This window comes from Magallana gigas, chromosome 3 (assembly GCF_963853765.1).
Source record: "Magallana gigas chromosome 3, xbMagGiga1.1, whole genome shotgun sequence".
NCBI classification, from domain to species: Eukaryota; Metazoa; Mollusca; class Bivalvia; order Ostreida; family Ostreidae; genus Magallana; species Magallana gigas.
Window position 1 is genome coordinate 8,269,551 of NC_088855.1, and position 13,219 is coordinate 8,282,769.

The window sequence follows — 13,219 nt, forward strand, 5'->3', positions numbered from 1 at the left end:
CGTTTACTTTTGTAATTTTGTTTTATTTCATCCATTTTATGATATGCAGTAATTTAAAGTTTTAACAGAACAGTTTGATGTCCTTTATCTAAAAAAATAACAACGCAAGAATAAGTAACTATTAGATTGATAAGCAAATAAAATTTGACAAAGTCTGAGAAAATAAATTAACTAGTGTACGAGGATAATCAATCTAAAACAGATTTATATCGTGATGACCGTCATTGTATACCGACAAGTCTTTGCCCATCCTGCTTCCTTTTATTGTATATTAAACATTTATAAAAACTGACAATATTTCATGTACGGCAAATGTTGATCGCTCATGTCCAACTTTGCTGCATTAGTAACGCATCATCTTTGTACATCCATTTTTTACAAATTTGATCTGCTCTGAGTTTTGGTACAATCGCTTTCTTGAAACGCTAAAATATAAAAATGTCCTTTTAAGCTGAATGGTTTGTCTGTCATTGAAAGTATATTTTTAAATGATATTTGAATATGAAAAAACCAACTTTAAGCCTTGTTACTTATTTTTGTTTTGAAAAAAGGCGGGGGTTGAACACTGTAATCTTAAATCAGTATCATCATCCGTTCATCTTTGCTTAGTTTACTTATATAAAAAAATCTTTTAGTGAAGAAAAATAGATATTTATGATTAAGACTTTCGTTTTTTAATAACTAGGCCAATACACTAATGTAAAGTTTGTCATCAGTACAGCAATAGATCGTCTTCAATATACCGACCTCTTTAATAGGACCTTCGAGTGTTAGAAGTTTGCCCATCAAGTACAAAGGAATACAACACATGGAAACCAGGGCCAGCATCAGCCCAAACCATTGAGCCCACGCAGGGTACTCATATTCGTTCTTGTATTTTAGTGGTTTATATCCGATCACTTGAAATACAAAAATACCCTGAAAAAAAACATAAGTTTGGTTTCCTAAAGGTTCCACGATGAGTCAACAGAAAGTGATCAAAGAGATGTTCCTTTCGTGTTTTTGTAGTAACTTTTTGGGTTTAAACTTACGGCGGTTACAAGCGGTGTGATGTATTTCCAACATATATGGAACCATTTGTTGATTCTGTATCCTATCATTAACTCTATGGCGTCGTAAAACTTTTCCGACTCTATTTGTATGAAACAAATCAAATCATTTATAATTTCCGTACATCAAAATTCTAAAAGGTACCGTTATATATGAGGTTGCTTGAAAATCTGAAAGGTATTTAAGATAATAAAGGATCTGTTTATAAAAATGTATTTCTACTTAATGCATCAAGTCTAAAACCTTACTGACAAAATAAATAAGTAAATAGAAATATTTTTTAACGATGCGTCTAAAATATAATAATAGCATAATGTACAATATGATATAATCCTTATCAGATACATGTTGTGCCTTAACTTTATATACATTTACCAAATATCCATCCGATGGCAATACATTCCCAAAAGCATACCCAAAGCAGAACCATACCAGAGGCCGAATAGTAGTCATACAGCTGGAAGACGTACATTCCTCCCTAAAACATTGAGAGATGGAGGGATGCAACAGAAGTAATATGTATGTAGAGGGGTCTTAATAGAAGAGTGTTGTAAACTATAAAACACTTGAAAATGAGGGCGGTACCACTTTTGACTGAAAGTCCCAGTACCTACTTTCCACGAATAAACAGAATGAATAAACAGCTGTTGAAATTAATTTCATTTTAGGTTTTCTTAATGATTTGATGGTTGTCTTTTTCTGCATTTTAATCAATGCATGTTTTGTAATATATGATTCATATCTCTGTTCCTGATTGATGTTAGGCAATATGTAATATTTGTAAAAGATTTTATTTTGTTCCATGTGGTCATATTTGTATAACTTAAGTTCCTTTATATGCCAATTTATTTTGTGTTCTGTTAAGCTCTATAACGAATTAACCATTTAAATGTTCTTGTCTTTAAAATATAAATTTTGAACTTACCCTAGACACCATTGAAAGACCCATAGTAAACCATAAAAAACACAAAACCACCGTCAGAATCATTCTTCCTTTAGTCTTATACAGCTGTCGAGGAAACAAGTCGCTTATATGTGCTACCACAGATTCTACCATCACAAACTGAAACAAATCATATTACAAATGGATCCAGTGATATTACATAGTGATACATGCCGTATAATCATACATTTAAGTGGCTTCAAGGGTTTAAAACAGTTTCAAACATGCTCTCATAAAACTTTTTCCAATACATACGAGGATCAAGTCGTGGAAAGAATGTTAAAATATCATTTTCTTGAATGAAATTATACTCCTTATACACTTCTTTAACACTGAGGACTAAAAGGGCAAGGAATCTTGATAACTAAGCATACATATTTTCTATACGCACAAAGATACAATACCATAAGCAAAAATATTTTATCGTTTTGTAGAATGAAAAAATGACAATAACAAACTGTCGACCATCTCAAAAATCCATTAAACGAAATACAAATTCAAAGCAGAGCAACACGGACCTCTATAAAGATAGAAGTAGAAATAATATATCTGTTAATGTTTAGATAGATAGATAGATAGATAGATAGATAGATAGATAGATAGATAGATAGATAGATAGATAGATAGATAGATAGATAGATAGATAGGCAAGCAAGCAGATATCATTATATAAGCAGATACCATCATTTTAATTTGATAATTACTTGACTGTCTATTCCAATTAAAAATAGCATCATAAAGAAAAGAATGGCCCAAAGTTGTGGAAGAGGCATCATTGTGACTGCCTTGGGGTACACGATGAATACCAAACCTGGACCTAGTATGGAAAAAAAACAGTCTGTACTACAAGATAAATGTACATGTACATACTTTAAGTAAGTGAATTTACTGAGATTTTTATTTTCTTTTATATCAAATTTATCCCAAATATCTCCCAATATATTACAACTGTCGACAAAAACGCGTTGGTATGAAGTTCTTTACATTTCAAGTTGTGTTACTTTCTACCTGATTCCGCAACTTGGTCTATGTCCACATTTTGTTCATGCGCCATAAACCCAAGAACAGAGAACACTGCAAAGCCACTGAGGAAACTGGTACCAAAATTGAATCCCGCTACGATCATAGTATGCCTATAAGATCGTAAAAAGCTTATCATTTACATTAGGTATTCGATCCATATATCATACTCCCAGATTCAATTAATCTAGATACATAACAGATATGTATGGGCTTAAAACTCATTATACTTAGACATCATTTTCATGTTTAAGTATCAGTATGTAAGAGCAAAATATGTCCAAATAAATGACCTTTTATTTTTCTTGAAGAGTTGTCCCCCTGTGCTTATAATTTATAAAAATCAATTTCAGAAAGATTTATCCAGAATAAAAATTGTTTTAAATACTGATTAAATACATCTGTTACATTAAAAGTTTAAAATTTATCAATTTAAACTTAACTATAACAGTTTCCTGTTATAGTTAAGTTTTTAAAAATTGATACATTTTAAACTGTAAATGTAACACATCTTTCCATCAGAGTATTTATTGATATTCTTTGTATTTACTTTTTTATTTTCAAAGAATTGCTTGTCCCTATAGACCTCAATGCAATCTTCATTACTTAATTACTGATAAGGTAATATTTTACACACGCTTAATATATATAATGATTAGTTAATATGTATTTAGTATATCATCATGTTTCAATGTGTATTAAGTTTGTTAGATGGTTTCGTTGTTCTGTGAAAGAGTTTATACGAAATATATATTTTTATTCATTTGCCCCGGTTTTTTTAACCCACTGGAACTAAATTATGAAAAGAAATGCTATCGCTTTTCGGTGGGATGTCATAGTACGAAAGACAAATAAGGCCACATAAAAAAATATTTCATTTCATAATCAAGAGATATTTTTTCTCGTATTTACGAGTTAATTATCTCGTTATTACAAGAAAATATCTCGTTATAACGAGTTGATTATATCGCTATTACGAGAAAGATCTCGTTATAACGAGTTAATTATCTCGTTATTACAAAAAAGGGTCTCGTAATTACGAGAAATGATCAATAAAAAATGGTGCCTTTTACTGTTCTAATTGCACTCTCTTTATGTAAAATGGATGAACATATGTTAAGAAATTTATTAAATTAGTGAAAGAAATTTCATCAGAAGGAGCAAAGCAGATTGATTAATAAATTAATTGACTAATTTATTAATCTGAGGGATAAATTTAATTTTTTTTCAGACTCAAAAATGTTAATATACAAAAACAATTATTTTCAATATACATGTAAGTTGTGTATGAATACATGTATGTAAAACATAATTCCACGTAAATCCCGTATATCCATGATTGAAACTATGTAGTTATCTGTAACTAATAGAATTGTATTTTTATGACTTGGACTACCTAGCATTTACTTCTTAGTGGAACTGTATTAAACATTGAAAAATATGATTATATGAACTTCTTTCCACTTATTCAAATAAGATAAAATATCATTTCCGATCATTTCATAAAAATCAGAACTAAAAATTTGCAGTTTTATCCACAAAAGCTAAGGTTACTGGACATTTTTTAAAAGTCAAATTTTAAAATTCAAGCATTTAGTTTAAATTAGGTATTTAACAAAATACTTTACATAGTCATAAATATATGTACAAAGTCAACATTATATCCATCTACTTAATACAAAAGTATGATGACGTGCCAAGGGCCAATTTAAGCCCTTTTTATACTTAGAATTCTTTACCGTGATTACCTATTCAGAATTTGAAATCCATAAATAAATGTCAAAATAGAGAAATCTTCTAATCATCCCGAATTAGTTGTGACATTTATTCATTTTTATCATAAGCGCTATTGTGTCACTTGAAGTGGTTATTTCTTCTAAATTTTGCAATGGTATAAGAATGTGTTTAAAATGTGATATGACTTGTTGGCTTACATCTTTAAGCTTATTAACCTTTTTTACAAAAGGAACTATTAGATATCATGACATTTTCATCACTCCAAAATCATACTTTAACTGGCAAAAATTAAAAGGTATTTACATTTTATATATCTTAGACAGCTTTAGACATACTTAACAATCTATAGGCACTGACTTGTAGAAATCTGTATTAAAAGTGTTGTAGCTTCCAAGGCTGGTCATGACTCCGAGGGCGACAGCTGCCGAAAAGAACACCTGTGTCCCTCCGTCGATCCACACCTATAGATGATGAAAGAAATATACATGTATTGCATGTGTCATGTTGTAAATTTTGAATTTACCGGGTGGCAGTAAATACAAAATTTACAACATGACAACTGGGGTAAATTCAAAATTTACAACATGACACATGCCTAAACTCTGAAATCAGTACGTACACTGGCGCCAATATACAATAGATAAACTCTTAAATTGAAACGGACCACAGAAACAACGCGGGCGTTGTTCTGAAACGTCGTTAGAAGAACGGAATATATTAGTGACCAATTGAATAAAACCAATAGTCATTTTAAATTGAAAAACCATTAACTCATTTCAGTATCTACTTGTTCTAGAAACAAACTAAATAAAACTAAAGTGTTAATTTCTTTTTTTTCTCCTATTCATATCATAAAACGTATGGGTGAGGAAGCTGTGTTACTTGGGTGAAATATACACACATATTGTATACTTTTATATCAGTGAGTTGATAACAGACCTGCTTTGTTAAACAATATTGGTACAAAAGTTTGATATCGTATCTAAAGACGAAACCAAAAAAAAACATGTCATAAAGCTAATTAAGGTTTTTCAAGTGAACCCTTTTTAACAAATGGTTGAATGTGGTAAAATAATTGTACATAACACAATTACCTGAGCGTCCTGTAAGCGGCTGAAGTCGGGAGACAGGAAGTACTTGATTCCGTTTCCGGCTCCGGGTAGAGTCGCACCACGAACCAGTAATGTGATTAGGATGACGTAAGGGAACGTTGCCGTGAAGTACACCACCTAAACAGACAGAATCTGCATCACAAACATAAATCCCATCGACAGCATTGGCAAGTTATTTTAAAATGCGTTGCATGTTTTTATCCTCCAACCAGGTATGTTTACCGCCATTGTTATCTTTTATTAAACTAGACATGTGTACATGTACATGCTGACAGAATATAGTAGACAGATAGTTCTAATGTAAATTTAGATAACATCTCAAAAGAAAATATATTACAAAACTGTAGCTTAATTTCTCTATTACCAACCTTCCCACTCCATTTGACACCCCTCCAGACACAGAAGTAGATGACGATCCACATCACCAACAGACAGACAGTCAAGTGAGGAACAAGTCCCCCACCATCTTCTATGGAATCCGAGATCTGGAGCACGTGGTTTCTAATTTTGAAAAAGATGAATTTTTAACCCGACATATTTAATCTACCTTGCATATAATTTTAAAAGTATAATCAAAATTACTTCATATTCGATTTAAGAAATTGTGTTTACAAAATGTACAGTCATAGAACATTGTATAAAAAAGGTTTTTGGAATGATTTGAACCGGATATAAGGGTCATGTAAGGAACACTAACTCCCAAAACTCGACTGTCGGGTCTATAGCACCAGTGTGACCTAAAGAGCAATTTACGGCTGTAGTGTTTAAAAGGTTGGTGCGCAGAGTTATGTTACTTGAGTCTTCTTTTTCTGGTATTTGCCCCGTGGTTACAGGAGAAATATATTGACTCTCAGTTCCACATACACGGTCGAGTAATTCCTTATTTGATGACATCTGTTGATATAATTTGAATCACTTTTATATACAATATCAATAAAGGTAAGTAGAACTTAATGAATTTCACAGTCCTGCTTCAAAAAAATATATGGACGTAAAATTTGGAAAACCTTTCCGTGTTCCAGTCATTGAGACAGGACCCCCACGGTATCTCCTTCGATACACTGGCGTACATGTAGTATAGACCCCAGGCCAGAATCACTATGTAGTATGTACTGGCCAGAAATAACATCAGAAGGGTAGCTATCCCGATACCTGAAACAGAAAGAACTGTTATAAATCATTCTTACTGAGTTGCATGTGATTTATGTTGCTTCCTTTTTGTGTTTAGATACGATACGATAATGATTTTACTTAAGCATCGTCAACATTAAAAACAGGGTGGGGGTGACCAAATTCGTGACCATGCTCCTTTGAAAAACTCTTTTGTGTAGACTTGAAATAGTATTTTGTTTTGAGTTTATCATTTATTTTTTCACTGTCGATGACCCAGCACATAATGATGTTTTTGGAATATGCTTCCAAATTCAAGTCGTGGTCTACGACCGTGGTCACCCTGCACGCTTTGGTGAAAAATGATAACTTTTACGACGACCCAAAAGAAATCCGGATGGTGAATGTAGGTGGTTGTTATCTTAAAGTTCGTATTTGATACAGAGGTAAAAGTTCATGAAAAAAAAATATTTAGGGTAGAAATGATAAGATTTGTTTTCGTTCAAAGGATCTATTGCGAATAACAATTGAATTGACCTATAGAACCGGTATTAGGTTCTGTCTTTACAAAAAACATATCGATTTCCGTTCCACTTCTTGATTTAATGCCATATACAGTAAACTCTTCTGTTCTAGTTCTCATAATGTGTAGTGGTGGAAAAAAAGTTTCACAGTCGTTTTCCGAGCAGTATGAGTAATGATCGCTTTTTTATTTTATTATCTTTAAATTTTATTTTCAGTTTACTTTCTATAATACGATACATGTTCTTTATATGCGTTTATTTACAACCAGGGACATATATTAGCAACTATCGAAAGTCTCGCGTGACATGATTTCAAAGCTCGCAAACTATTTGATTCTTTGCTACAAATAATGCACGTCGCCATAGCTTTTTCGGCAAAAATAACAGGAAGAATGATGTTTATAGATGTAGATGGGTTTTTTCGAGGCGGTTGAACACTATCATCATTCACCGTACATTCAACAGGACTGTTTTCCGTATTAACAGCTGCATCCTTTGTATAAAGGGACGTAACTTGATACCAGGATGACAGGGGGACGGATGTCAAACTCTAACTGACCCACCCCAATTTTTCTAATCTATAAACCTTCCTCCTGTTTTTGCTCAGCATGATTTTTTCACGTGGCACATGTTTTGAGTAACACAGAGTCAATGATTCTTGTCCTCGAACAAAACGTGCTTACACTAAGGTATAGTTTTACATGTAGTGAAGTATATAAATTTACTATTTCTATAGATATCTTTAATTCAAATAGCAAATGTGCATTTAAGGTAGAAGATCGAAATTAGATATACAAAATGCACAACTCTGCATCAAAAAGAAATGCCGTTTAAATGTCGTTAATATTAAAAAAGAAATGTATGTCCAGATGGATTCCAACCAGGGCACAAAAAACATCACAAGAAGATTAATAATAAAATTGCAAGAGCAATATGATAGGTTTAAATTTAGAAATATGTACGATAGAAAATAACAAAGGATTATCAATTTTCAACAGTAATTTTTTCCGGGAAATCCATCTCCCATATAGGTCAATATAATTGTTATTCGCAATAAATCCTCTTCATCTAATTTTTCGACTTATTGTTATATCATTGGAATAAGTAACGACGACGAACCTTGAAACAAAGGGCAGATAATCCAGGACTTCAGGCCTCCCCTGGACATGTACTGACCCAGACCAATCTCTAGTAACATTACTGGCAGTGCTCCACTGAACAGCATGATAAAGTACGGTATCAAAAACGCTCCTGAACATATAAACAATAGACTGAACCATGTTTGAACTGCGATATAAAGTGGAGGACATGCAAGTAAAATCCAAATGTAATTATACTTAATAATACCAAATAGAATACTAATGTTTGGCGCAAAATTTATGGAAAATGATTAGATTGTTGTATATATAAAGGCGTTTATTCTTTTTTAGTGAATTACCTCCTCCATTTTTGTAGCACAGATATGGAAATCTCCAAACATTGCCTAGTCCAACTGTATTACCGATACATGCGAGGACAAAATCAAGCTGACTAGACCATCGGGCGCGCTCAACCGGACTTTCTGCTTTAGAATTTGTGACTTCCAAGGAAATCTTTAGACTCTTCTTATCCATGTGGAATACTGACACACAATATTAAACGTAAGTAATTTCAGTTTTATTTATAGTACTATTTCGTTATAAAAGTGACGAATTAAATGCAAAGCAGGATTTTACACATTAACTTGGATAAATGCAAAGCAGGATTTTTTACATCAACTTGGATAAATCAAGCAATAGGGTTAAGGTATTCAGTGTAAAATGAAAGAATGTAGAACAGTTTTGAATAATTTTGAATTAGTTAAAGATTTACTCAAAAATAACGATGAAAGTGAAATAAACGAAATTCATGGCTGATCACATACATGTATAAAAAGCCGGTTTAACGAAGGATAATGACCCCCGTAGAATTATTCTACAGCTAGGGGGTCATTATTCTACGTCAAAAAATGACCCGGGGTCATTATTCTTCTTTACACAAGCCATTTTGCTCCTAAAACTTTTCTGAAGAGTTATCTTCCCTTGATGATAAGAAAGTTGTTTTTTTTTTTTTAAATATCTGCAGTAAAAAATGATTCATTTTATTTTGTATTTAAAAAAGAAATCGTTAATGCATAATTATATTCAACAAGAGATTTGTATGAAATTCAAGTTACTTTTTACAATATCTTAACAAAACGTTCACTGCCCATAAACTACAATGTAAAATTCAAGGTGCAATTGATTGGATTTGAAAATTCCTTTGGTGTTTTTTTTATTCAATAACACCTTCAAAATGATATTTAAAAGATTGTCATGAAAAATATTGGACCATTCATTCATTAGGTACAAGATTTGGTCGTCATACTTTGAATACCTTAAAGGATTACACAGGGAGAAAAAGTTAAATGTAGAAAGCTCTAGAAGAATGCATATGCCGAATAAAAAATATATTGAAAGTATTGAAAATTATTTTCTTTGTATTGGAAAAGTTGCTGTCCCATTGATACATTTAAAGAATATGGTGATAGTAGAAACAAATTTATTACTAATATAAAAAAACATAATTAGGAGGAAACTGACAACAAATTACTTTGAATTTTTTTGTCTGTCAGTATAGGTATAAAGATAAACAAGCTGAAACGGGTTTGTCTTAATTTTTTAGACTTTAAGCTAGTCTATCAATTTGTAAAAGGGTTGTTTGGATAATTTTTGTGGAATTGTTTGTAGAAATAATCGATCAAAAATATCTTGATAGTTTGTGGAAAATATAAATTCATTGAGAGATATCCAAAACTTTACGAAAATATTGATGATTCACTATTGTAAGACGTTGATTTTTTTTAAAAGTTGCGCATTTTGCAGTAAATTTTTTATTCCTTTAAAGACAAGAAAATCTTATTTTGCAAAAACAAAGGGAAGATTACGAGTTTATACTCATGTAAGACATTGTAAAAATTGAATATTAAAAAAACACAAAATACATGTGAACAAATACTTTTTAACAATCTACTATTCTAAAATAAACTGCATATTTGTTAAAGCAACCAAGGGTTTTACATTTAAACAACTTCATTGAATTTGTATCGTGCGTAATAAATCAACTTTACCTGATATTAAAGTTTTTATTTCCAAATTAATCCGCATGCACGTGAATACTATAGATCTACTTCTTGCTATACAGGAATCCGGGAACAGTTACCCATTACGCTGACCACTTGACCTACTCTTACAATACAGTAACATCCGCAATATGTGTTCCTCTTGATCTAAGTTGTAAGGAGACAAAACTTGTCAGTAGCGATTAATTCTATGGTTATGCCGGTATATGTTACCGAGTATTCCAAAGCAGTACATTTCTCATTTTTCAGTTGGTTTTTGTTTCAGAATCGGCCTTATTTCTAAAAGAATTACATCATATTGTCTATTGAAACGTGATATTGAATATGCAGCTATATTAAATCGCCAGTTTACTGAAATACAATGCATTTCAGGGAATAAAAATAGTATGATATATTCTGTAGAAAAAGTTTGTTATTCTTCTTTTACTTCTTATAGTATCTGATGTCAAGGTGCCCTAATTTCGGAGAGAGTCGTCATTTCAACGGTTAGGTGTAAAATGCTGACTTTGGACTCTACATCATGAAGTGTCAAAGGGTGCAGTGTGACCAGTTAGTTATACACAGATATAATTTTCATGATTTTATTTTGCTTTATATTGATTTAATTCAATTTACTGTTTGCTTATTATGCGTCCGATACTCTTTACTAGTGCAAAAGACACTAGTGCGAAAGTCGATACACTTAACTGGCAAAGGTCAGTTTCACAGTGCGACCGAAATGACCAGGAAGTTTAAAACTCTCGATTATTGGAAGTAACGATTTGATAACAATTGCTTATTATATATATATATATATATATATATATATATATATATATATATATATATATATATATATATATATATATATATATATATATATATATATATACGCTAATGATCTTTGCTTGAGGGTGAGAGAGACTTCTGCTTTGTAAACGCTAAAATTAATCACTGTTCAACATCAAACTGGACTTAGTCATATCTAGACCAGATCAGAAGCAGAACTGAACCAAAGGCTCACAGCAGGGGATGGAGTATTTCATTTGCGTTATATTTGAGGTATATCTATTGTTTAGTTGACTCGGTCTACACGCATGCACAGAACTCCCCTCTCGTCTGATTAGGTTTAGTTGACTCGGTCTACACGCATGCACAGAACTCCCCTCTCGTCTGATTAGGTTTAGTTGACTCGGTCTACACGCATACACAGAACTCCTCTCTCGTCTGATTAGGTTTAGTTGACTCGGTCTACACGCATACACAGAACTCCTCTCTCGTCTGATTAGGTTTAGTTGACTCGGTCTACACGCATACACAGAACTCCTCTCTCGTCTGATTAGGTTTAGTTGACTCGGTCTACACGCATACACAGAACTCCTCTCTCGTCTGATTAGGTTTAGTTGACTCGGTCTACACGCATACACAGAACTCCCCTCTCGTCTGATTTGGTAGTTTTTTTTGTGGATAAGATTTTTTAAATTATAGTCAAAACATGCATTTGTATCCATCATCTTTGCCTGTGTTCACAACAGATATATCAGTAATGTCACACTTGTTTCAAAATTTCTAAAGGTGCAAATCTTCCGATACATCTTATTTGTTTATATATCACTGAGAATCGAAACCGATTAAAAAATTTCTCGGGGCCCAGTTGCAAGTCTCCATTACCACTTTTTCCGATCTATCTTATTTGATCAGGCCCCAAGATCATGAAGCAGTCTTAGACTTAAGTCAAATTTTATACACTGTCTTATTGTCTTGTGATTGACAACATCGAAAAAATGAAATGCTATTGGAAAGTGTCTCTATATTATGTTGATAGTTAAAAACTTTAAGGGTAATTTAATGACATATAATAATTTTATAAAAGATTGCAATTTAGACTTGAGTCTAAAAATGCTTCATGATCCTGAGGCCGGGTATATATCATTGCGAATCAACACCGAGCAATGATATCTTCTGGGGGCTCAAGGAAACGTTGAGCAGTTTAAAAGGTTTTGCATTTAACGGGACTGGATGGCTATGTCCATTTTAAACCATATAAATTTCATTGAGTTCTGTATAAAGGTATAAGAAATTATGAAAGTAATAAATCTGTAATATTTGGAATTTTTATTCACTTTATAATAGTTTATGGCCAAAAATATAATATTTATAAGTATATAAGTAGATGTTAAGGGTTGTTGACCACCCAGCCTCCTTAACTTTAGTAGCGCATCGTGTTTATTTTTAAGATCGCATGCAGTTTCTTTCCACCGATAGATTTTAATTACCGTTTGGCAAAATTATTGTTTTTCATCAGAGAATTCCGAGAATTGAATTCATTTTTGTAATGCATCAATAACCGTTTTTGTTCTTGCGTCCGACGAGCTTGATAATGATTTTCATGGGCAGCAAGCAGTAATTGGCTGGTGGTGATGGGTCGATCGTAAAGAAACACTAAAAATCCTTGGTACAATGAATTCTTTAAAAAAGTGCGTTTTATTGTTTTTCTATATGAAAATATGAAATAAGTAACTTACACCTATAAAATGCTCACTATTGATCTCTTCAGATGTGTATCGAAAAAAAACAGAGCAACAAGCACACATCTATTTATTTC

The 13,219-nt window shown here is 32.2% G+C and overlaps 2 protein-coding genes across 2 annotated transcripts; both read right to left on the minus strand.

Annotated features, from left to right (window-relative positions):
• Positions 1–2: 2 nt before the first annotated feature.
• Positions 3–6,789, minus strand: LOC105329948 (sodium- and chloride-dependent taurine transporter). Its single transcript, XM_020067950.3, has 11 exons — positions 6,560–6,789; positions 6,231–6,363; positions 5,845–5,979; positions 5,108–5,211; positions 3,002–3,126; positions 2,698–2,810; positions 1,976–2,113; positions 1,426–1,528; positions 1,032–1,132; positions 748–918; positions 3–425 (listed from the first exon to the last, which is right to left on the minus strand). The coding sequence occupies exons 1-11, from the start codon at positions 6,754–6,756 to the stop codon at positions 324–326; spliced, it is 1,422 nt and encodes a 473-aa protein (XP_019923509.3). The 5' UTR covers positions 6,757–6,789; the 3' UTR covers positions 3–323.
• LOC136273589 (sodium- and chloride-dependent GABA transporter 2-like) lies at positions 6,786–10,899 on the minus strand. The gene is made up of 4 exons (XM_066078330.1): positions 10,624–10,899; positions 8,935–9,117; positions 8,616–8,747; positions 6,786–7,014 (listed from the first exon to the last, which is right to left on the minus strand). The coding sequence occupies exons 1-4, from the start codon at positions 10,658–10,660 to the stop codon at positions 6,836–6,838; spliced, it is 531 nt and encodes a 176-aa protein (XP_065934402.1). The 5' UTR covers positions 10,661–10,899; the 3' UTR covers positions 6,786–6,835.
• Positions 10,900–13,219: the final 2,320 nt, after the last annotated feature.